Source organism: Porites lutea, chromosome 3 (genome assembly GCF_958299795.1).
Source record: "Porites lutea chromosome 3, jaPorLute2.1, whole genome shotgun sequence".
NCBI classification, from domain to species: domain Eukaryota; kingdom Metazoa; phylum Cnidaria; class Anthozoa; order Scleractinia; family Poritidae; genus Porites; species Porites lutea.
Genome location: NC_133203.1, coordinates 47,795,478 through 47,821,474, shown reverse-complemented (window position 1 = coordinate 47,821,474; position 25,997 = coordinate 47,795,478). Strand labels below are relative to the sequence as shown.

Below are 25,997 nucleotides of genomic sequence, written 5' to 3'. Positions count from 1 at the left end.
GCATAAACCACTTCAACCCCCAAACAATAAGTATAGGTAATAGCAGGATTTGTAGTGATATTTAGCATAAATACCACGAGTGATATTTCGAAATTGTTATACGTAATTTCTCGAGCCTTTAGGTCTCTGAAATGACTGGAAATACGATTATAATTCGTATCTGACAGTACAGCATATTCCTAGACATTTTATGCATTGCAGTTTGTGAAAAACAGACAACTCCTTAAAAAGTGTCAAAACCCTCTTTCAGTTTGATGGTCCATTCTTTATATGCCTCTTGCTTCTATATTTCTAGGAGCACGCCGATCGGAATGTTAATATATTTATAATTTTTAAAAAGTTTTGCTGAGAATGATCGTGAATGATGATTGCTGTTTGTCAGCTGGGAAAGTTAAAATTGGACAAAAAGACTTTTTGTATATGAATGTCATTTAAAGCCAAAAAGAGTGTTTCAATTCCCATATTATATGGATGCCGTTTATACCCCTGGCTTCATATATAGGTCTGTTCTCCCAAAATTTGCACGTCAATTTGCACTTCGGTTTAAGAAAAGGCCCAGAAGCAGTTTTTTTAAGTTCCTTGAGCTTGTTAACCCCTCGAACAGAGCTTTGCCGCTTTGAGTTCCACACAAAGGTTAAAACTTTAAAGTACTGCAACATACAATGGGAAACAAGACAAGTTCACTCAAGATAGCTTCCTTTAATACCTTAGGGATTAAGTCAGGGCTCTAAGAAAGAAAAGGAACGGGAAAGGAGGATTTACGTTATGATTTAAAAGAATTAAAGATTTAATCATATGCCCAGAATGTAGTTAAAGGGATACCTGTAGAAAAGCCCTTATTCCTGTATTCAGGAGGTTTGACTATGGCCCCCTGTAATGTACTGGACACTTTAGGCTCTGTATAGTTGGTATCTATAATAAGGAGATGTCGGTGACTATAATACAGATACCTCAGTACAGCAGCCACTTGATTCTGTTTCTTTAGTGTCCATATTAAGGAGGTTTGACTATAATACACTATGACTCTGTAATGTAGACACTTGGCTCTGTCCAATTTGGTGTCTGCATTACAGACAGTTGACAGCAGTGTCACAGTAGTTGCTAATTAAAATCAGAAAGGCTTACCCAAGAGTGGCATTTGTGAAGTGCAACCCTTTTTAACTGACTGATATCATATTAGCTCTGAAATAAGCATTAAATACTAGCTACATTGTCGTTAAGGTAATGCTTATGAGTTATTCAATCAGTGATTAATTCTTTCTCCTCCAACTGCTCATGACTGTTCTTAGATTCACTGTATGTTTTATTTAGACTTTGCAGCCGTTGGTCAATTTCATTTCGAAGAGTTAGAAGGTTTGTTTCATCCAGATCTTGAATCAAGATACGAACGGCAGACACAATATTTTGATTCTGAAAAGAAAGAGAAAAACGAATTTTTGTTAATAAAAGCTCAGGTGTGGTTCTTTTAAAATATTGTGCTACTACTGTGCTAGCCTGGCTTGATGTAGCATGACTTGGCTTCAATTTAATAATAATAATAATAATAATAATAATAATAATAATAATAATAATAATAAAAACAATAATAATAATAATAATAATAATAATAATAACAGCTTCATCAACTTTTGAACATGTCTTCTACTTATAAAATATATCCACTCATAAATATATATGAAATGAGTTTGGCTGCTAATTTGTTATGTTAGATTTGATCAATTATTGAAGTAGTTCAGCACAACTGCAGCATGATGTTTGAGATAAGCCTTACTTACAAAAGTAAAAAAACTCACTTGAGAGTCGCTGGAATTTCCAGAAGTTTTCTTCTCAGCACTTGTTGTTGTCATGGCTGCAGTAGTATTGGCATGATCGTCCAATAAAAGTGGTTTGAGTCCTAACTGAGCTCGAAGTTTACTGTGAACAAAAAAGAGCGATAAACAAGAGTACTTCTTGTGATTTTAATTTGCTGTTTTTTTTAATACCTACAGCTAACCCCTTAGGAGAATAGGATGGAAACAACGTTTTTCTTTTTTTGTCTTTAATTTACATGTGCTAATAGCGTGCATTTTCGCAGCTTCACTTCTCATTTGCCCACTTGCCATCTAACCTCTCACAGCTTTAATTTGCTGCCAATTTGTGCTCTCAGAAAACAACGCCAACAGTTAAACAAGCTCATTGCTTATTCAAACTTTTTATTTTACCAGGTCAGTCCTTTGTTTTGCCGTACCTATCTGTAAAATGGCTGACCCATCCCATTATTGTACAAGGATCATGAAAGATGTGTACCACATTGATGAGCAGAATTTTGCTACGTAGGAAAAATACCAGTGAAACATGCACTGACTGTAAGGGTAGACTTACTTGGTTTCATTTACTAAATTGTCATGTGATGGCTCAGATTTATCATTTTCTGTCAATAACAATGAAATAAGTCAAATAACATAGATAACAAAAAAAGAGAAAGCAATACAGTTAAAACTAACTATTTACTTATTTACAGATGGTAGCCTCATGACCACCATGTTTATAGAGCCATGTTTTGGGGAAAGAGTAAAAGGTTTGAACCCAGAAGTCATTTCATAAGGGAGGTGGAATGTGGTCGTCACGGTGAGTGTAGTTTTGAATGGATAGGACTGTTGTTGACAGGGACTGATGTTTATAAAAGCTGTGGGGAAGTCACCTTCACAACCAGCTTTGTTATTATGACCATATTCCTTCAATCCAGATGAAGACAATTCTCAATCATTTTCTTGCCTGAATACGGCCCTTGGAGTTTCAAGAAACTGCCAAACTTCCACCTTCTTTGTCTTTTCATTACAAAATGAAATACGGTACTTTATTTGCACTTAATCACCAATCAAGTAGTTTAGGGAAATTTGCAAGTAATTAAGGTAACATTGGTTATATATTGTTACAAGTCTTTACCTGTAAAAATCTGTGGATTGTCATCTCTTGCAACATCAAGTTTAAGAGTATTCTAAAAAGCAATAACAGATACCATTATGAAATTAGCCAGCAGCCAGCTTGTAGCAACATCCCTACATGTTCCAATGTCTAAGACTTGCATTTCCAATAAAAAGGCAAAGTCCCAGCCTTTGGCCGCCCTTCTTTAGTATAGAATATATAGCAGACATAACAAATCAAAAAGAAACAATATTGTCCACAAGCAGGGATAACCTGTGATGGAATTATGACATATCACAAATCCAATTTAATTTACCTTATCTGCTGTGGCAGTAAAGTCATGGTAAAATGGGATGTCTTCAGGGGTGGGGATCTCCTGTCCCTGTTTTGATGCCTCAAAAACTTCTGCCTCTTCAACAACTATAAATAAAAATCAAAGAAAACAAATTTTCGAGCTGTTTAAGCCTTGAATGCCAAGAGTGACCAAAATCAATTTTCTCTTGTCATATCTTTTCATTATCAATAAAGAAAAGTTTATAAGAATTAATAAAATAATGAGCAATTGGTATCATTGTTTGAATTAAAAATGATGCAGTCAGTGAAACAAATGCAATAATTAAAAGGGAATTACAGTGAAGTTGAAGTTGTATACCAGCATAAATGTTTCTAGACGTGTTGCATTCCAAACTGTCACCTGGTTAGCTCAACTAGGTAAGCGTTCAAACCCAGGCCGGACCAACACTCAGGGTCTTAAAATAACTGACGAGAATATGCTGCCTTTGTTGTGACATCCACAAATGGTTAGACATTCTAGTCTTCTCAGATAAAAACAAAAACTGTAGGTCCAACCCTACAGCTCTTCCACTGCTCTGATTTTTTTTTTATGGAGGGGTTGATATCAATTGGGACATAAGTCCTGTTTCATCCCCTGTCACCGTGTTGAGTCACCGTGGCGAGTCACTGTACATGTACATAGCAAATTTGAATAACAGCCACTCAAAACAATGAACTGACCGAGGTGGTGCGAAATATCATATACAGTGGAACCCCACTATATGGACACCCACTTAATGTGGACACCAGTATATAACAGACAGTTTTGTTTGTCCCAACAGAAAGTTCAATGGGAATGGCGTTCAAACCCAGGCCGGACCAACACTCAGGGTCTTAAAATAACTGACGAGAACATGCTGCCTTTGTTGTGACATCCACAAATGGTTAGACATTCTAGTCTTCTCAGATAAAAACAAAAACTGTAGGTCCAACCCTACAGCTCTTCCACTGCTCTGATTTTTTTTTTATGGAGGGGTTGATATCAATTGGGACATAAGTCCTGTTTCATCCCCTGTCACCGTGTTGAGTCACCGTGGCGAGTCACTGTACATGTACATAGCAAATTTGAATAACAGCCACTCAAAACAATGAACTGACCGAGGTGGTGCGAAATATCATATACAGTGGAACCCCACTATATGGACACCCACTTAATGTGGACACCAGTATATAACAGACAGTTTTGTTTGTCCCAACAGAAAGCTCACTGTCAACAACAACAACAACAGTCCTATTCAGGACTACGTTCACCCGGAGGATCAACCTACTTTAGAAAGCTCATATATTCTCCCCAAAATTAACCCACTTAATAAGGACAACACTTTCTGTATCCTGAGTCAGATTCTCAGATTATCGTCAACCATATTTATGGACACTGATTACCTGTGCATTGTCTATTTTCACATGTCATTATAATCATGTGCTAATATTTTATTGCAGACATGATGAAAGGTTTCTTTGAGTTACTACGATTTTACTACTCAAAAAACAGTAGCAAAATAGAGTGACATAATGTCCTTCTTTCTTTCTGTTTGACCCTTGTACTGAAGCTTTTGACAAAGTTTTCTGCCTCCAAATCAACAAGTTTGGCTCCCTTGGCTTCATGCTACAGTCTTTGGCCCTATCCTTCTGTTTGTCTGTTTCAGTTCTAATATCAATAAATTGTGTGTTTGTGACATTTTTTCAGGGAGCCCGCTATATATGGACACCCAGATCATGGGTTCCACTGTATTAATAATTTCAAAGCATTCTCTTCACATCTGTTATGTGAGGAATTGGACTGGTCAAGATTAGATTAAAATAAATTACGACAGCATGAAGCAATAAGTAAATAACTGGAAGTTTGATTCAAGATGGGCATCCCTCTAAGAAAAAAATCTATTTAACAATATTCCTCGAGCACGAATAGGCTCCGAGTCAATAGCCCATGAGGCCGAAGGCCAAATGGGCTATTGACTCAGAGGACATGAGGGCGAGAGGAATAATTGTTTTAGTAAAATCCAACTAGTTGGTCAAAAATATCGAGAATAAAAAACTTTTAGCTAGTTAAAGCTAGACTTTAATCCTTTTTTGCCCCCAAAAAGCCTGTGCTTTTCGCTACTAGGGGGCTATAACATATAGCCTAGCAGTAGCTCAACCAATCAGAAAGCAGCATTGATAATAGACCACTAGTTGGATTTTACTAATTCCAGATATGCTATAAAACAAAAAAGTAACATAACTATAAAATTATGTTCATTTTTTTTTTCACACATCGTGGCCTTTCCATTTCTCACACAACTTGGTATATCAGTTATAGCTTACCTACAGTATCCAACTTTGTAAGTTTGGGTAAATTCCTCAGTACTGTCATTCTATAATTCTCTACATTAGCACAAGGATTATCGGACAGCCACAGTACTCTCAGTTTTGGAAGGTTTTTTAGAAATCCAATTTCATCAATGTCCCCAATGCTGTTTCTCCTTAGATAGAGTTCTCTTAACCTAGGACCTGTTTATGCAAGACCAAAAGAGAAACCAAAAAACAACAACAAACATATCCTTGTCATTTGTTCTATCATTAAAATCATTCTTAGTTTTTTTTTAATAAACATTTTTTTAAAATATTTTATAGTAAGTTTCCAGTTTGTCACTAAGTCTTTACAAAAGCAGAGCTGTCATAAGGGTCATACCTTGCAAAAGAAATAAAATCAAGAGCCTCTTTATATTAGAAAGACATGAGGAAATTTAAACAGGGAAAAAGTATTTCTGGTGTTGTAATGTAATAGAAAGGAGCAATCCATCAACATACAGTTACAATAATTAATAATTGAAACTTGTATAGCGCAATTTTCCATGGAACATGATACACATGCATGTGAAGTAAACACACATAAAAATTGCTGTAAACATTTATAGGCACCCTGTCAAATAAGTACACAATTCAAACATGATGTTCCAAGTCCCAGCAGTTTGGCATCCACCAAACTTCAACTTTCAGGTCCATTGCTGGTATCACCTCCCCCCCGAAAAAGTCCTACATTTTGTTGCTGGATATGACAAAGTTTAGTGGATAACAAATGAAACCTGGCCCTTTGGTGAATTTTATGTGCAATTTTTAAAGTTTAGAGTATGTAGCTAATGATCTTATGTGCACAGATGAGTATTTTGCAAGTCTCCCAACTATATCATGGTTTAAAATTCTGACTGGTACAATGTGCAAAGTCCTTCAAACTGGTAATGCTGTTTACACTGCAAAATAAAACAAAAGAGGAGCATCTTAATACAATGACTTCATTTAAGTGGAGCTTTAATGTGTCCAGTCATACGTGGTGATGAATTACATTGAAATAAACTAAAGAATATCTAACCTGAGGCTAAGGACTTCAACATTTGGCATTTGTCGTAGAACTGAGATCTGTAAAACATATTAGCTATAAGTTCAGCTCATTGTTTTCAAAACATAACACAGTTAACAGTTCATAACATAGTTCACAGAAAGTTTAGCATATCATGCATACATGTATCACGCATATCATGCTCAAAATCCCGGTGGGGGGGGAGGGTTCTCCCATATATGGGAGTGATATATCCATGGACTAAACAGGTATGTGCCACTCAAAAGGGTTTTTGCCTCACCTACTCTAGAACAAAGCAAAAAAAATATATTTCTTGGAGAGGGGTATATTTCACTTCATTCTGACTCTCAATCAAGCTTAGGTGAGGTCATTTTATCACTGAGCCAGTCACAGGAACAAGGTTCCTATTCATACTAGGAATACGTTATTGCAAAAACCTCTTGAAACTATGGATGGTCAACAGTAAGAATAAAGGAAGAAAGGAAAAGGGAAAAAAATGATAAAAAGAAAATAAAACAAAACAAAAAAGAAAAAAAATCTACAACAAAGAAAGAAATTTCAAGCCACCATGATTCGAACTTGCAACATAACCACCAGCTGGTAGCGTACAACTCCTATACCACTTGGGCGACGCTGCCAATCAGTAAATGAACAGGTGAAATTATTAAGCTTAAACCATATTTGTCTGTCTTTGACATTGCTTAAAGTTGGTGAAGCTATTTTTATCACGAATTGGAAGATGCATTTGAGGAAAACAAGTTTAACCACTTATTTCAAAGCCATTGTGCATTATTTCAGCCTGAATTCATTCTCGGATTCAACGGGGGATTGAGGTACGGAGCTAAAACCAGTCTTTTAACCGTCGGTCACATCAATTGGCAAGGAAAGACCGAAACAAACAATTCATTGTGGGTTTCCCTCCGTGTAAAATGAATTAAAAGGTATACTTTTCAGGGAAAAGCAAAGTTTTGACAGTAAAAATCCGAACTGAAAGGTACTTTTGAGAAACAAAGGTATCCCAGCCCACAGCCTATTAACACACAAATGTTCTTTAATTTTGATTTTTGCTCTTATTTACTTGAAGCTACTGCTCCATATTGCTTAATTGCTCTCTGTAAAATACTTAAGCAATTGAAAGTAATTGCTAAAAGCATTTCTTGTTGCCATAACGGCCGAAAAAAAGAGTCAAAACAATGCTAATAGAGTTCCTTCATGACATCATTACACTGGGGACACCATCGGATATATACAAGTATAGATGGGCTAACTGAGATTGCAAGCCGCTATGACCCACGCGCGACAAAATTATTAACTCACTGCGCTCGGAATAAATATTATCTAATCTGGAACAGTGTTGCATATTCATCTCTATTTGCCTGGAACAGGTGCAGAGACTCAGAGGGACACCCACACAGTTAATTGTATGGGAATACCCCCGGCTCAATTATCACCTGACATCTACATCTCTCGGAGGGTGTTATCCACCTCGATCTGCATAATTCTTCACTTTCTACTAAGCCTCATTCAATAATATTGTTATTGCTAATACAAGGTAGATATCACTCACATTAGGCGATACCGCAAATTTCAAAAAAGAGAGACAAATTCAGTACTTACATCGTTGAGATCACTTCCCCTGTTAAGAAAGAGCACCATACAGTGTAAGTAAAGTAACTAATAATTATCAAAAATAAGTGAAACTATGACAACAAAGTCTGAAGTGTCGATTGAGTAAAAAAACCTTATAACGTCCAAGTGAATGGGGATGAATGCCAAAAAAAACCCTATCGTGTCATTAAAAAGTACAGTGACAAATAGTGCAAATAAATCCTTTCGAATCCACTGCCTGATAAGATACAGAAGCAGGTTTTTAACCGCTAGAAAATAAACCTCGCGATCTGTGACATCGATCTAAAGTCAAGAACTCTGCAGAGTACATGTCTCATTTTATCAGATCATTTTACTTACCAAAAATTTAGATTTTTAACATTCTCTAGGGAGGAAGCTCTAGCTCTTGCCAAAATCTGTTGTTCTGATAACCTGGACATTATGTACTTCAAATCAATTTCTGCTATGATTCGTTCATCTTTCCGCCATTTTCCTGTAAGTAAATGGGAGATACCGCTGCCTTTATCTAATCGGAAGTATTCGGAACCAACGAAATTGACCGAACTATCTCGAAATTATTTTTCGGGAGCCCGGCGAAAGCTTACACAAGGGACGTCTTTTGGGTGTCTTCGGCAAAATAAAATTCAAACATGTGACGCTGTCAAAAAACTCCTGGCTAAGGAAATGTAGCCCTGTTATATGCACACAAATTTTCTACGCTTTAAAAAATAGATAAGCCAAAAAAACTATTTGTTATATTAGTAATTTCTCTTTCGCATCATGGCGGACGTCAGGTTGTGATTTGGTATTGATATTTTTTCGAAATAATCTCTCGAAAGTGATGTCCAGTTTGCTTGATAACAGTAGCTCTCCTTCTGAAGTGGATAGCTTAGACTTAGATGAGGTAAGTTATCGATTCATTTTCAACATAAATCATTATTTTGATCGTTTGTGGAGAAACAAAGCTTTGACACATGCTCTTAATATCCATACTAGTTTATATTAAGCTTGCTTTATATTTCTTTGCATACAATCTTACGTAAGACTTGACATTTGTAATATTTCCATATTTCAATGTCCATAAAATCTTGTAATTTTTCTTAGCAGAATTTTTTCGGTCGATGAAGGTTATTTTTTAGGGTTGAAATTTAATCCCTATCTGTTTTTATTTGATTATTCAACAGGTTTCCCAACCTGTACAAGTTTTTTAATGACGAGATTACACGGATTTGTACATGTATGGGATAAAAATGTTTCCTTCTCGATGGAAAATTTTCTAACAGGAAAATAATTTTCCTCCTGAACCTCAGCTAACGTAGTAGATAATCCTACCTGCAGTGATGCCCAAAAAATACTTTCCAAAATGAGGGATTTCTGTATCAAACGTTTTTTGGAGTTCCCAGGAAGCATTTCCTCTAAATAAAACTGTACGAACACCCTGGAATTGCTTCAAAATGACCCATACACCACATACTGGACTGCCACTAAGAGTCAGCAACCGGAGATTTTCCCTCAGCTACTAGAAGCCCCGGGGGGAGGCACTTGAGAATTTTTTGGGTGGGTATGTGCCGCCCGGGACTCCAAATTGGCACCCCGTTCTAAAAAAACTTTCCGCTAAAATTGATACCCAGTTCTAGAAATGGGCCAATTTTTTATACTCCGTTCTAGAATTCGCACTAATACTGATACCCCGTTCTAGAAATGGGCCCATTTTTTATACTCCATTCTAGGGTGCAACAAGAGTACAGCGGTTTGCTTGTTAACGCATTGAACCGTATTTTTAAAAGCAATCTGTCCTTAAATAATTACAAATGACTGCTTACAAAAGTGGAGCTTTCGTGCATTCAAAATATTATACCCCGTTCTAAAAATGCCTCTGAAATGGATACCCCGTTCTAAATCGGGAGCTTCAAAATCACGACCCGTTTGGGTGGCACATACCCGTATAGGTAATGTATGGGAGTACCCCCCTCCCCCCTCCCCCGGGCTAGAAGCATAATCCCTGCATACTTTTTATGAAAAAAAGGAAAAGGGATCCAAAAGTACCTCCTAGCTGTTCAGTTCTCCACCCAGTAATTACACATACCTGGCAACGAAAAAATTTAGTGACAGCCCTGACATAGGACACCAACCGACACTCTCAGAATTCTGCATGAGTTATTTGATAAAAATCTATGAAAAGTTTTCCTGGTACAATAGGGCTTGCTCATCATTTTTTTCTCAATGGTCACTTTGTTATTGGCTCCCATGTTTCAACCACAATACCGTCCTAGTCTGTATCAGGTGACGTTGTTGGTTAGCCATGAGTGCGGCCACCGCATACTGTTACTAATGTTCCTACTCAGCCAATCAAAACTGTGTCCTGATGAAGACCAGAAGTACATAACAATATTGAAATATTGCAATCAGTAAAAAAGTGATTATCATGAGCAAAACATGTTAACGAGCCATGTTTTACACGTATCACATGTGACTAAATTTTTTGTTCTATCAGGAAACATCTCTCACATAAAGGGACATACACTATTCTACCATTATTATAAACACAACAGTTACCACATTACACATAAAAAATATTTTGTGATGCTTTTGCTTACAAGTAATGTTACTAGGGTCACATTTTTTTCCCTTTACTTCACCTAGGATCCAAGCCCAGAGTCCAATATTGTGTGTGAACTTATTGACGAAGCCATTGTAGGTCTTTGTTTTGAAATTCACCGCTCTATCAAAAATGGGGTTTACAGCATCCTTGAACAATCGGATGAAAAAATGCAAGTATTGTACTGTAATTTGTTAAAACATTTTAGATTGTGAAAGGTTTGAACGCAGGAGTCATTTCATAAGTAGGTTAAGTATGATCGTCTGGCTGAAGGTAATCCTGAATAGGACTGTTGTTGACAGTGACTGATGTCTCGGCAACCTGTGCAGAGGCCCTGCCCGGGGGTGGGGGGGTCCCATGTCACCCGTCTGAATTTTAAAACGTCTCGTGTCGGTGTTTATAAATGCTTGTCGCTTATTGTCGGCTTTGCTGTCACTGTTGTAATTTGGCCAAGGGAGGTTGTCTCTTGTTGTGATTTCATTTTACTCGCTGTCGCTACTTTTTTGGGCCATGTCGCTTGTCAGAATTTACCCTGGTGGGGCCTCTGTGCAGGAGTCATCTTCCTAGGCCACTTACTTTAGTGAGACCGACAGAAACATGGGACTGCCTGAACACTAATGAGTGGCAACTGCATTTACAAACCAATGAATGGACTTGGACTCTGCAACATGCATTATCAAATGTATTCTACAGACTTCTTTCAAGGACTCACTTCAGAAAGCAGGTTTACTTACGTCACTGAATCTTACGCAACAGTTTCCGGCACCACACAAACGACTTATTGATGGACTCAAGCAAAGCTAGCTATGACTCAGAGTATGACTGGACAACTGACAATTTGATTAATGATAATGTTTAACTGTGGCAATAGACAGATTGAAATGTACCAATGACGTTACAAGTCTTCATAGCCAATAACATCACAGCTTAACTGACTGACTATCAATAACATCGCGACTTAATTGACCAATCAGGTCAATAACCAGAGTTTAATACCATCAACAGACATGATACAACTCACTTTGACTCTGAAGATGACTACCACACAGGTTGTTGAAACGTCAGTCACTGTCAGAAACAGTTCTATTTATAACTAGGTTCGCGCGGACAATCATACTCAGCCTACTTATGACGTTGTACATAAATTGTTATAAATATCAATGTGACGGTGCCTTCTAATATTTCCTTATCCTGTATTTTTGTCTTTCATATATTTTGATGATAGCAGGAAACAGTTTGGTAAGTTATTAATCCTCCTGTTAAATCTTGTTTGGTTCATAATTGCACCAGGAGGGTTGTTTATTTTGTCTGTCATAATATAGAAATAAATTCATAGACTATTTAATGATTCTTTTATTTTAGTACCCTTCTTTCAGTAAGCTTTCCTTCCTAACTACAAGTAGGGCCCTGTTTCAATAACCACCCTATAAGAGTGATACAAAAAAGTTGAAGTTATGTTGTCTTTCCTATTTAGAATTTTGCTTTTTTTTCCCCTTTGATTTGGCCTGTGTTTCCTATTTCTAGCTTGCGAGAGCATCTGCTTTTTTCTGCTCAAGTTTCTAGTTTCACCCACCGAGAGGTTTTTCTCGGTGGGTGAAACTAAATACTTGAGCCGAAAGAACCGGATGCTCTCGCAGGCTACTTATTTCCAGTGTCCCAGATAAGAGATTGGTCTCAGCTCAGTGACCTGACAATGAAGGCTTACTGCCCCGACAGATGAAATATAAATCATATTGTTAAGGCGAGTATAACAAAAAAAAATAGCATGTGGTCTGGGTGACCCCTCAGGTGGTCTACATTACCCCCTGCTTGAAAGAATTAACTGGAATGCTGTAATTCCCTTTGTTGGTGTAATTTTTGTTGGCCTTGTTAATTTTTCCAGAAGTTGTAGAATGTGAGGGCCTGGATGTGTTTGGTCAGACACCCTTAAAGAAACAGGTGGAGTGCGTGTGTCCCCATTGTCAAAGAAACTTGGCTGCCAATAGATTTGCACCTCATTTAGAAAAATGCATGGGAATGGGACGAAACAGCAGCAGATTAGCCAGCAGAAGGTCAGCTGCAATTTGTTGCCTTTTTTCTTTTCACAAATACGTGACACGCACTATTTTTTATGTGAGGTAGTATATTTTTATGCATGATATGAACATTTAATGGAAGTCTTCACTATGATAATGTATTAAGTACTATAATAATAATAATAATAATAATAATAATAATAATAATTTTTATTTTAGATATTCAAAATACTTTATGAAAATCCTATAAAAAGCTGCTCACAAAACTTCAGTAAAGTATTCATAAAAAGAAGACGCCAATATCAATACAACGTTCCGGCAAAACCCCTTGGCCATTCAAAATTCCAAGAAATCTCACAGAGTTATAAAAAAATCAAGTCAAAAGTGTAAAAAGATGTTAATGTTCCATGCTCGATGTCCAGAACTCTCCTTGAATAGAGACGCTTTTTCTCATTCTCATGAATACGATAAATTTGTTGCGGCTCTAGGTCCCTATACGATACAGCATTAGGGTGACAGACCCTCATATCAAAGAATGCCAATCGATGGCACTCCCAGAACCCACGTGCGTGGATATCTAACCTCGCATCCTGAGCTTTATTAGATCCTCTGTTTAAATGTTTGCCGAAGGTGTCTTGGAGGACTGGCTCGATCTCGACATCACTGCACACCATACTCAGAAATCCAGCTTCAAGATCTCTTAGCTCGTTGTGGCGTTGAGTAATAAAACCTCCTAGTTTGCACATCATAGAGTGATCAACCGTAAAGGCTTCCCCACAAGCACATGTGGAGGGGATATCTTCCACTGGCCACTTGTAGTGTAGTTTAACAGCATCACGGGACTCCCTCTTATTCAGGTTAAAGCTCAAATCCTGGAGAGGAAGAACTGTAAGCTATGCTGATGATCCCTTTTCTGCCACCAGATCTAGTGCTCACTGAGTCTTTCTTGATGCCAACTACTTTATACGCTCTGCCCTGTGTTTGAGTTCCTTTAATCTTTCAGTTCTTACTTCCTGTTGTGCTAATTTTGTGAGAGCTTCCGACCACGTCCTATTTTCCATAATGAAGCCAGCTCCACTAGCATCATCTGCAAACCAACATAGTGCTTCACACTGGACGCTGCTTGTAGACCGTAATAAAAGGCTGTATGCTTAAGGCATATAGACCTACAGGAAGTGGATTGCCCTGTGTCCCTTCTGCTGACACGATCTCTTTCCCACCAATGACAAATAGCCGAGCTGGCTGTCTGTAGGTATTAATAGTGTAAATTGATATTATAGAGCACAGAACACAGATGTTGTGCAGTGCGGCTACTCTGTTGAGTTCGTTGAATGCATTAAAGGTATCGATGAGCAGTATGGCATCAGTGTCATCTGATTCAAATGTAGTATGCATAGTGTATAATTTGCAGCCTTGCTTCTGGATTTTTGTCCAGCACACAGCTGGAGTGAGCCACTGGCCCCAACAACATCCTTCTTAGGAACACTCATTACCCACTTTCCACAAATTCTCCTTAAAACTTCCCTGACTCCTATTGGTCTAACAGCACCTTCGCTTTTATCCACTGGAATCGGACGGTTAGCTACCAGGGGCTGTATGGTCGTAGGATCAATGTATTGTGTACACAGAGTCCTTGTCATTGTGGCTATTGCCTCACACAGCCTTGAATTGTAGATAACTGTTTTAAGGACTTGCAAGCGAGGATAGTAAAAATAATAATAATAATAATAATAATAATAATAATAATAATTTTTAATAATCTAACATATTTTATTGATAACAATGCTAACTATTAAAATCCTATTTACAATTAATTCACTTAAAAAAAACTATTTCGTCAAAACACTATAATAATAATAATAATAATGATAATAATAATTTAATAATCCTCTCCCTTTATGGGGCTTTTCGGGTATAATGAAGCAAATAACTTTTTTTTTATTGAAATGGAACATAACATGTTTAAGAATCCCAACTGGTAGGGGGTGAACCAGTGGGCTATTGTACAAGCGTAGTTGAGGATTCGAAGACAGGACTACTGAGAACAAATCCAACAAATGGTCAGTGTGAGACTGAGGGCTTCCGAGTGATAAGTCCAGCGCTCTAACTGAATGGTCACGCTGCCTCCTATACTGTCGTTACTTTCGTCCCCCACACCACTCCAGAGATGATACACTGGAAGGTTTAAGAGCATGCAATTACATAATACAGACAGGAGGTACTTTGAGACGTACTCGTCCTGCAATAGCAAGTCTGTGAGAGGGTATCATGGTCTGTAGACCTAGGTACGGATCCATCAAGAATAAAATAAAGAAAGCAGTTTACGCCCACTCCTGGTCTGTAGTCTGTAGTCCATAGACTTAACAGTGGTCATCATGTGCTTATTTTGAGAGTGAGCACATTCTGCAAGTGGTCTAGATTGAATCAGACACTAGTTTTGACTGCTAAATGCCCCTTATCTTGCAGGTTAGCAACCACAGGCAAGCTGATGGATGGGGAAGATGATTATGATAACTACTTTGATGATGACTGGACATGGAATTCAGACAGAAAACCAGGTTTGGGGGTATTTCATTTTGTCGTTGAAGCAAGGGAGTGTGCTCTCGGTAGTATTATTTTCCTTTACTGAAGAATGCAAGCAGATTTCAGATGTCACAAGTTTAAAAAATTAGTCAGCCATGGGGCTGAACTTCAGTTAAATAACAGTGCCTCCACAAGCTTCTGTATTGTTTTCCCAATGACTTATGGCTATGGGCTGGTGATTTTCTTATCAAAGACTCTTGGTTTTTTCAATTTAAAGAAGTTATCAATGATAATAACAAAAATCCAGTTTGTTGACATGGTTGTCAACAACTAATAAATTGTTATTTCTGAATGTTTCCTCTTAGTAGTTTCCTGTGAATTGACATTGTATGCAAGGTCATTAGGAATCCTACATCCATTTATGCATAGGTATTAACAATACTTATTTTTATTCCTTTTTCTTAGGCAAGAAGAATAAGAAAGACAGGGTGAGATAACGAAGTTATTATAATCAGTTCTTCAGTGACAGAGATTAGGGCAATTGTCCCTAGAGGAATAATATGAAATTATTTTGCACTGTTATATTTTCTGTAGGGAAATTCTCCAAGGAGAGCTAAAGCTCCCAGAAGAAATGGTAAGAGTAGTGCAGATATTTGTTATTTTCTTACACCCTGCTATATTTCTAGACAAGAAACTCAATGCCACACTGTCCCTCACCAAGAAGAATAGATTGGTACTGGCTGGATGTCGTATGGTGCAGACAGTGGCTGTGATAAATCCTTTAAAAAATTTGGGGGCGGGGTGCAAATCCACTAATGAGCAGCTGCTTTGCCGCTGATATTTTATGCACTTGCCAAACAAAGCCTTTAGCTTCATAAGCTACTCCTAGTTGGCCTGTTAGTTCTGTTAGTTAAAGTGCTGCTCCAATATCTCCATGTCATCAGTTTGAATCCCGTAATTTTAATCCTGAAAATTTTTTCCAGGTTTTATCACATTCCATTTAAGTTTGCATACATGACTGTGATAGTCTTTCCCCTGTTGAAGTGTTATTCAAAAATATATGATTTTAACATTCTTAAATCTTTAATTAGTTTTTATGTCACAGTATTTTTAACCCTTTAAGCCCCAATATCCACATACAAATTCTCCAAACTGATCTCTATACTGATCTCTAAGAATTAGTTAAGAGAATTTGATAAAAGATCAAAGTATTTTCTCTAATGTGATCATTTTATTAATTCTCATAACCTCATCTCATAACAATGTATGGATATCGTTAGGAGAAAATTGCTGTTGGTCACTATTGGGACTTAAAGGGTTAAATGCTAATAAGGCCTTTGCAAATTCTAGGAGGTACATGAATCTATCATGATGCACAGGTTGTGTTCAGATATGTGGGGAATGTCGGCTTAGTTTGTGATAACTTAATCCATTTGTCTTGTTAGGTGAGGCTGGGACACCACGACCTGGAACACCAAGTTCTCTTCGTCCTGGAACACCGAGTTCTAATCGCCCCAGTACACCAAGTTCTGTTAACAGTGGGGAGCTGCCGGCAACAAGGGTATTAATATTTTACAAGCTCATTTAAGATACACTGCCACATTAATTAAATTGTTAGTTATTATAAATCAGAGTGATACTGTTAAAGGTAGGCATCACATTTAAACCTCAGGAGAATCAAAAGCCAAAAAAATATTATGATGTTAGATGTTATAAAGATGTTTGTAATCAGTGAATTTAATTTAAAGTCTTGCAATTGAATAAGAATTAGGTTTTACAAAAGTTGTCACAAAGCTGAACATAAGCAAGAAGCAAAATGAGCCCATAATACCTCTCTTCACCTACCATTCAGGGAAATTTCTTTTGTCAAATAAGAATTCTGATACTAAGAAATGCCAAAGGACTGTAATGTTAGTTTAATTTACTGTGTCTGGGGCAAGGAATGTCTTTTCATGTACTGTGATTGTGTCAATGTTTTTTTTTGAAAAGACAAGACACTGTTTTTATTTGCGTTTAGACTGGTCCTACAGTGGCTGCCTTTGAAGCTCTTGGAAGTGGTATGTCTCTTATTTACTAATAAATTCTTGCCAGGATTAGGGACGTTGCTACCTAGAACATACCTCTACACAGACTACGCTGTCTTTCTACAATTATTATCTATGGAGTAAACAACAGTCAGGTCTTGGCGTTGTCAGACGTTTCCTAACCCTTTAGGCTGATTTAGCAACAGAACAGGAACGTCAGTTGACGACGGGAAAGCATGCAGAAAGAACTAAACGCGACTTCCGGTTTCCAATTTGCCGTTCTGCCATTGGTCAAGCCAGTTGTTTGATTTGCGCGCGCAGTTATCCCAGTGTCAATGCAAAATCAAGAGAAAAAAATATGAGAATTGAAAAAATGATCACCAGGGGAGAAATGCTTTGATCTTTTTTCAAATTCTCTCCACTTATTCTTAAAGTATGGGAATCAGTCTGGAGAATTTGTCAGTGAACATTGGGGCTTAAAATGCCGAATTAAAAGGCCGTCTAGAGCAAAAATATTGTTTGATTGTGTACCTGTTTTTCTGCACCTTCCTTTCAATGCTTGTCATTGATGATAACTATTCGTTTTATTTTTTAGCAGAGAAAAAAGCTCTTCTTTCACAGGTGAGGTCAACTGAATCATTTTTGGACAAATTTGTGATGTACTTTTGTTTTTCGCCAACTTTTTAAGCAACAGACTGTCTCAGAATTTCCAACACCAACTTTTCCATGAATTTACCTTTCCTGTCCTGCAAACTGAGGCCGAGCCAGCTCAGTCGGTAGAGCGCTGGCCTGCAGAGCGTGAGTTTGCTGGTTCATCTCCTGGGGCCAGGAAACAACGGAGGAATGAAGGTACTTCCTTTGCCCTGCAAACGGCTAAACAGTGGCTAAACCTTCGCTTGGCTCGAATGACCGTGTGCAAATGATGGTTGCATCTTCTGTAACAGACTTGAAAGCAGTGTCTTTGTTAGTATTTTCGTGCTAAATACGTTGACATTGAATAATTAGGTTTGTTTATTCACTACGTTTTTCTGCACCGGGGGGGGGGGGGGGGGCACTTTTGGAATTTCTGGGTGGGGATGTGCCGCTGGGACCCTGGAACCCTTAACCTTTACCAGAGCTAGTTCAGCTAAATTTTGCTTCCCTATACTAGAGTAAACTCCCCAAATCCCCCCTATCCTAGAGTAGCTGTTTCCCTAGTTGAGGTAAAATCTTCAACCAACTGATCAGTTTCCTGAAAAATGATACCATATTCTAGAGCCAAACGCTCTGATTTATATACCCTATCCTAGAATAAACTGTTTGAAAACCATACCCTTCACAGCGGCACATACCTATATAGCCCATATATGGCAGTAATCCCCCCCCCGGGTCTGCACCTCGCCTCAAAGCCTCGAATCTTTATACTCCGGTCTCTGCATTGCGGTGAGTCTCGGATTTTCCCATTCGTCACCCGGCTTAACTTCTTCGTTTTGCACATTAAGCCTCAGTACCGTTGGAGCGAAAAGAATGTACGGGTTTGAAAAATTTTATGTCACTGTTTTTTTTTTCAATTTAAAATCAGGTACCTTACGCTCTGTATTGTTTTAAAGTTGTTTTGTCAGAAACATACAGAAACTCTGAATGATGGCTTTTTTCCATATGACAAATAAATGTAACAATTGTGCAGATGATCTGACCGAGTTGTGTAACGAGGAACTGAAGAGCCTCTTTATTTTATTTTATTTTTTTACGTTCAGACATGCGGTGTGGTATCTGAGCATACAGCACGGATGTGTACAAGGTAAACAATAATAACACAAGTTAAGGTTACACTAAGAAGCCTTTTTGCCGTGGGATAAGGCTTTTTACCTCAGGAATATGTGACTGCTCTTTTCCAAGGTAAACGTACTGGCATAACAGTGGAAGCCTTAAAACTTTCAAAAGAAGCGGACATTGACAGCTACCGCCTGATATTGCTACTGACGTTTTTTTTCTCGGGTCTCTGCATTAAACAGAGGAGCGGCTATGTAATTTCCCGCTTAAAACGCTCTACACGCGGCTAGTCCTGCGGGAAACAAACTTGCATGTAACTGCTCTGATCTTGGTATGTGTAATACCGCCGATAAATGTGTCGCGAGAGAAAACATTTTCCCCTGGAGGGTTAATTAAACAAAAGGTTTCCATCGTGTAATATTTAACCTACAATCAGCGACAAAATTGTTGAGGCATTTTGCTCAAAAGTGGTAACTTCGGAGAACAAAACTATCCACACCCATCCCCCGTTTTCTCCATTCAAAGTTCGGGTGTTTATTATTTTCTATAGCTAGCTCGAACAGTGGGACAACATTGGTGGAGGGGGTAGGCGCGGGAAAGCTCTATTTTCCTCTTTTTAAGTTGGCAAACAACAGAGAGGCCCTTATTTCAAGGGAAAAGTGCCTCAACTAATTTTGTTGCCGATTGTAGCTACAACGACAAAAATGCTCTCGAGGAGAACGTTACAGTTTTCGTATAACTGATAAAGTAATCATTATTTTATTTAACAGGTCTCACAGATGTCCTCAACACTCTGATGAGCAAAGACAAGCTGTTAGGATTTTGCTTTTAGGTATACAAGCCCTTTTGTTGTATCACTTGTCAATATAAAGCGTTTTTACTCACGTGGCCAGTATGTCTGCAAATTTATTGGAACAAAAGAAAGCGTTCGCATAAGAAAATAATTCAACTCCCACAGGATCGACTTGGCACACCAATATGGCGGCCGTTTCATTGTTTTGGAAGACCAATATGGCCGCCGTGACGTCATGTGAAAACGCCCTATTGGTAGACATTGGTTAATATCAGAAACTCATAATAATGTTACTATGCAGTACATTCACACAAAACAAACTAAAGCTAAGAGCTGTAGCTCCAAATGACCAATTCAAATTCTTGTAGTCGGCACGAAACGCGGGAAAACAGGCGGGAGCCAGTCACGTGTGGTTATAGGCTTACTCCTGATTGGTCCAGATAGTTAAGTGGCGTGAGTTATTTCAGCCAGTATCACACAGTCATGATTAGATATTAATGCAGAACCAAGGAACCACAAACCCACTTTCCACACTCAACGAAAATCGCTGTTAAAGCTATTTATACAAGCAACAAAAATGAACTTTGAAAAACTGTTAGTCATAGTCATAATTCCTTGCACAATTATACCTTGTTGTTTCTGCTGTTTTTATTGTTGTCTTCAGGTTATCCAGATGTAGAGCCTCCTGTTGGAAGATTACGACTTGAAAGGTGACGAGTCTAAGCCATACAGTGTACACCTCTCCCCCGGAAATCAACGTCATGCCTACTAGCTCCTTCTCTACTTTCAAAATGCCGGCACGGAGAGTCCCTACTGGACATTAGCGATTAGCATGAGAGCGAGTGACCTCGGGCTACTTAAACATTTCCCTTCAGGAGAATTCAAGGGACATTGCGATCGTAATTGCCAACATTCTCCAGTACAATTCATTCTCCGCGCGCACCATATTCAGTTTTTATAAAGATTTCTTTCAGTTCTGGCTTAAAACGGTATATTTCAGTAAATTTCTTAATCATAAGTGTAACAAAATTCTCTTATATTACTGGCTATCACTAGCCCCGAATTCAGCGTTAATCATTCGAGTAGTTAAACAAAGTCGGACGACTGCGTATCAATTCTGTTTTTAGCGGGCTGCATTTTGTTAACACATCACCTCGTTAAGCAAAATACTGTTTCACCTCGGGTTTAACTTATATATTTTACCCAAGTACAGCGTTTCAAAGATCTTTAGTGCGTGTGATGCCTAAAACTTTCTAGAGCCCACAATGCAAAGCTATCTTTATGGTGTCATAAGAATAACACGGGATGACTTGCAACGACGATTTTTAGCGCAATACAGGGTTGCAATGTTGGAAGAATGTTGTAACCATTCGAAACAATGTTGCAACGCTGTGGTGCGCTAAAAAAAAGTCGTCTCGTGTAACATCACCTTACTGGAAAAAGTCTGAGTTCTCGCACAGAAGTCGAACCTACAACTTGGTTACTGGTCCAGATCCTCTACCACTGAGCTATGAGAGATTCGTAAGAGCAAAGGCTGTTAAACCAAGTTCACACTCCATATGCACATCTTCCATATTGCACCTTGTGCACCCCCAAAATTTTGCATAACTTTTGATTTTCACTTCTCCTGGGTATTATAGCCGTCCTAGGAGAAATTGAGGATAGTGCTAATGAAAAAAACAATTGGCGGGGGATGGAGGGGGCAAACAGGGTGTATCATGGAAGTTGGGCAAATAGCGAATTAGCCTGCCAAGCCGGCGGGTTTTGTTGGAGAATTCGTTGGCGAACGAGCGGCGAAACCGAAAGAGGGTTTGGGAAAAAAGCGCACCCGCGCGCTCTACAACAAAAGTAGCAGCTATGCAGGCTATGGTTTCCATGACACGCATCCTGTTTTATGTCGTTTGCTTTTATTCCCAGGTATTCGTGCCAGAACTTTTGCAGAATATAATCTCTCATTTTTTACTTTTCTAATTTCAGAGGTACTTTGGAAGCTGACGACGTAATCGGTAAGGAATGAGAACTTCTTTCTATGTTGATGTACTGTTGAACAGGTTTGTTAATGCAAAGTATGTTTTCTCATCAGATGTTGATAGTTATGAAGACGGTGATGGCCAGGCCTTAAGAGATACATTGAACAGGTGTGACATGAAATTTCCGTTACAGTTACTAAGAAAGGGTTTTAAATAAACTGTTAAGTACGACAGGCTACAGGCCTAGGCTAAACACAGTTTATTTACGTTTTACAAGTAGCCACGGTCGGTCAGTTTTGCCATGAAGGCAATACGGTGCGCTTTGCCTTTTCCCCCGTATAAGGCAGCGGCTCCTGGGTCACCTTTTTTTTCCAACGAAGGCAGCGAAACGTCTTCTAAAAAACGTCACATCTTGATGCGTATAAGGCACCGGCTTCAGCCAGCTTCACCTTTTTTTCCGTCGAAGGCGACAAAACGCCTTCTAAAAAAAGCCACATCTTGATATGTGCTGTCTTGTTTTCTACGAATGGCCTCTAAATGCATTACTTCACAAAAACTGAGCCTGCGATCGTTTCGTAGAAAACACTGCACCGTCAAAGATGGAGCCCAACTTACGATTTCATTGTAGACAAAAGCTGCTTGTTATTCCAATAATATCAATACGTAACTAAAAGTAAAGGCTATAATAATCACTTCAAGGAAACTAGTTTATTTACGTTTTACAAGTAGCCACGGTCGGTCAGTTTTGCCATGAAGGCAATACGGTGCGCTTTGCCTTTTTCCCCGTATAAGGCAGCGGCTCCTGGGTCACCTTTTTTTTTCCAACGAAGGCAGCGAAACGTCTTCTAAAAAACGTCACATCTTGATGCGTATAAGGCACCGGCTTCAGCCAGCTTCACCTTTTTTCCGTCGAAGGCGACAAAACGCCTTCTAAACGCCACATCTTGATATGTGCTGTCTTGTTTTCTACGAATGGCCTCTAAATGCATTACTTCACAAAAACTGAGCCTGCGATCGTTTCGTAGAAAACACTGCACCGTCAAAGATGGAGCCCAACTTACGATTTCATTGTAGACAAAAGCTGCTTGTTATTCCAATAATATCAATACGTAACTAAAAGTAAAGGTTATAATAATCACTTCAAGGAAACTGCTTTGATCTTAAAAAAAATATTTTCAACTAATTTTATGGGAAAATGTATAGAGATCAATCTGGAGAATTTGTGTGTGGATATTGGGATAACAGGGTTAATTAGCACAGAAACCTTGTGAGTTAATTAATTTTCAGCAAAGTGGTTTAGCTGTACCTGGACTTCATTTGTGCGTGTGTTTTGTAGGTTATCTTGGGAAGAAGAATCCAATGTATCAACAGGAGACGACAATTCGCCAGCGGGTAAATGTGAGTTTTTTTAACATACAAAATCACTGGGAGTTTTAATGTTTCTAATTTGACTAGTTTTTATTTTCTTGCTAGCGTTTGGAAGTTTGGCTCTCATAAAACAAAAGAGAAAGAAGAAGACAAAACACAAAAGACGACCAAGATGAGAAGGGGCACTATTGAAGGAAGTCTGAGGCGAAAGAAAAGTACGATGAAATTCGTCTGATACGTGTACAGACTGTCGTTTTCTGTTTAAGAACGTCGAATATACACCTGGATGCTTATTCTCGTGTCTGAGGAAGGAAAGACGCTTGTGTCATAGAAGTGGAGGCTTTGACGAATAACTTTCATTGGATACGCGGCGGTTTCAACTGCTAAAACCACGTTGGCACGATAAACAGTTACGTCTTGTATCGCTATATTTCCTTTCTATTATTTCGTTCCTCTTCAAGTTTAATTTGGAAAATATTTAATCTGTCACTGTAGGGAAGTCTGCGGTAGGTTTCACCTTGTGCCGACCTTGACAATGGTTCAGTCTAGTTACCTGGGTCTAGTTATTCTCTTTGTTCTGTGCCGTTGACTAATCGTCAATTACCTGTGGTATTGAGACGTTTTCGCCAACCTAAAAGGATCATAAAGGTGATAAAGACTGTTAATTTTACATTCAATGGTATAAGCAGAATAAACTGCATTACTTTTAAGCTATGGACATGATATTTCTTGAGATGGCTAACTCGATGGATTGTTAGACAAGAACACACAATATGCAAATGAACTAGTAAACGTGATCAAACTTTGACGCATGGCACTGTTTTCGTTAATGTAATAGAACCCAGCGATGTTGGGTGCGCAATGTACGTCTCATAGACGCCATAACCGTTCACAAATGAAGAATAAAATATATCATTTTGGTAGTTTTCCTCGCAATTTTTATCTTTCAGTGGTAAAGGTGAAGGTTCCGCACCCGGGAATCAAACTCCAAATCCCCTGCACATATGGTCGCGTATTCAGACGACTGTGCTGTTCTTTTTCCTTATGACAATGGGTAAAATGTTAATGGAATTATTCTTGATTCTCCTGTCCTGCATGAGAGAAAAAATCGGTTGGGAACCCCGACGCCCGCCTTCTCGGTACATTTGAAATCAATTACAAAATGGCTGCCGGTGACGGTGAGTGCTCGATCTTGACGATCTTAAGGGAAAATAGGGCACTGTGAACAGTCTATCAGTGTTATAATTAATTGCCCCGCAGGGATTTCGCCCAGAGGCGAAATCCCGAGGAGGCACCCTAGTAACTCGCGCGTATATAGGACAGTACTTACAGTTCAAATATACAGTCGGTATACTGTACTAGAAAAAATCTCGATTTGCTCGAACAGGGGCCGCGAGGAATCGGTAGGTAATGATGACGTTTCTATTGTTTGCGCCCACAAGTACGAAATGGTTAGGATGACGTAAAGACAGAACATCCCCAAGGGACCGCTTAGGTAGATTTTGTGACATTTATTGTGCAGTCATACTTTAGCCTGCGTAGCTGGCGGTATTGTGTGGGTGCGAGATTACAGTTTTGGCGGCGAAGCCGTGTTCCAAAAAAAGGGAGTAGGGACGAGGCGGTTGAAATACCACCCGCCAGAAAACCCCGGTATTTTGAATAGTCCGCACACCAGTGTGCGGGGAAACGGATTGGTCGAGGGCCATACATATGTCAATCATGTTAGATGAGCCTTCGCATATATTTCCCAATTTAGGGAGCAGATGGCAAACTGAAAAAGACGTACATGTAAAGTGATTGTGATCGTGATTTCCGCTTTAAAAAGAGCATAATTGATGACCAGATTGCCGAAATGGCGTCTTTAAACTTCACAGCGCTGGAATTGTCTTTATTTAGCCGTAAGAAACAAAGGTCAAAGAAAATTATAGCCTGCGTAGCTGGCGGTATTGTTTAGTAGTCGAGTGATATTTGGCGGCGGAGCCGTTGTAATATAGTCGAGTGAGATTTGACGGCGGAGCCGTCACGATCACGAGCGGCGAAGCTGCGAGAAATACCGCCTGCCAGAGAACCATGATTTTTCGAATGCCGCCCACTTTTGTCACCTTAGCTGATCGCAATTAGGGACGGATCATTAGAAAACTTATGGGGGGGGGGGGGGGGGGCGAAGTACAAAAAAAAAATTCGCGCAAGAGAAAATTAAATGAAAAAAAATTCTTGCACGCCAATTAACCCTAAAAAATATTTATGCTATGGCCTAAAAAAAATTCATACAAGGAATTTGATAACGAAAAAAATTCCTGCGGCTCGAAAATTCCCCTCCCCCCCCCCCCCCATAACTTTTCTAATGGTCGGTCCCTTAAATCAGCCAGTCAAAGAGAAACCTGCAATTTGAAACTTCCGATTATTTTCGCGCGAGACAGTTTAGAAATAAGCGTTGAAAGGCTAAACACGACTCCTAAGCTCGCGATAATGTGAAACGTGACCTTGTGAGTTTGCTTGAACAGAGAGTTTTTTTATTTTCTCGGATCTCGCGCGAAGGTTACTAGCACTACACAGTGCATGTATCATTCTAAACTTTGACTGAGTAAATTTTTTTTGCAACACCAGGCTTAACATTAAAAGGTCATGAAGCTGGTTTGTTACATGCATACTGAGTAACCATTTCCGGTGGTTTATTCTTCTGTAGGTGTTCCTGATAGGATTTGATCTCAGCTGCAGTTGTATAGTGTTTTAAATAAAGCGCTGGAGCCATGTCCTTCTCTCCCAAAGCC

General features: G+C 38.8%; 2 protein-coding genes across 2 annotated transcripts; one reads left to right on the top strand and one right to left on the bottom strand.

Annotated features, from left to right (window-relative positions):
- Positions 1–761: 761 nt before the first annotated feature.
- Positions 762–8,670, bottom strand: LOC140929843 (cilia- and flagella-associated protein 410-like). Its single transcript, XM_073379538.1, has 10 exons — positions 8,543–8,670; positions 8,192–8,210; positions 6,587–6,633; positions 6,430–6,467; positions 5,542–5,727; positions 3,221–3,324; positions 2,926–2,977; positions 2,362–2,410; positions 1,794–1,914; positions 762–1,410 (listed from the first exon to the last, which is right to left on the bottom strand). Exons 1-10 carry the CDS (start codon positions 8,620–8,622, stop codon positions 1,240–1,242), a joined length of 867 nt encoding a protein of 288 aa, XP_073235639.1. The 5' UTR covers positions 8,623–8,670; the 3' UTR covers positions 762–1,239.
- A 108-nt stretch (positions 8,671–8,778) lies between these two features.
- On the top strand, positions 8,779–24,149 carry LOC140931305 (ataxin-7-like protein 3). Its single transcript, XM_073381087.1, has 17 exons — positions 8,779–9,086; positions 10,826–10,953; positions 12,007–12,020; positions 12,664–12,832; positions 15,263–15,354; positions 15,785–15,807; positions 15,914–15,953; positions 16,765–16,880; positions 17,337–17,376; positions 17,939–17,964; positions 19,080–19,123; positions 19,866–19,927; positions 20,553–20,598; positions 21,866–21,894; positions 21,972–22,026; positions 23,195–23,250; positions 23,332–24,149. Exons 1-17 carry the CDS (start codon positions 9,024–9,026, stop codon positions 23,400–23,402), a joined length of 1,074 nt encoding a protein of 357 aa, XP_073237188.1. The 5' UTR covers positions 8,779–9,023; the 3' UTR covers positions 23,403–24,149.
- The last annotated feature ends 1,848 nt before the right edge of the window (positions 24,150–25,997 follow it).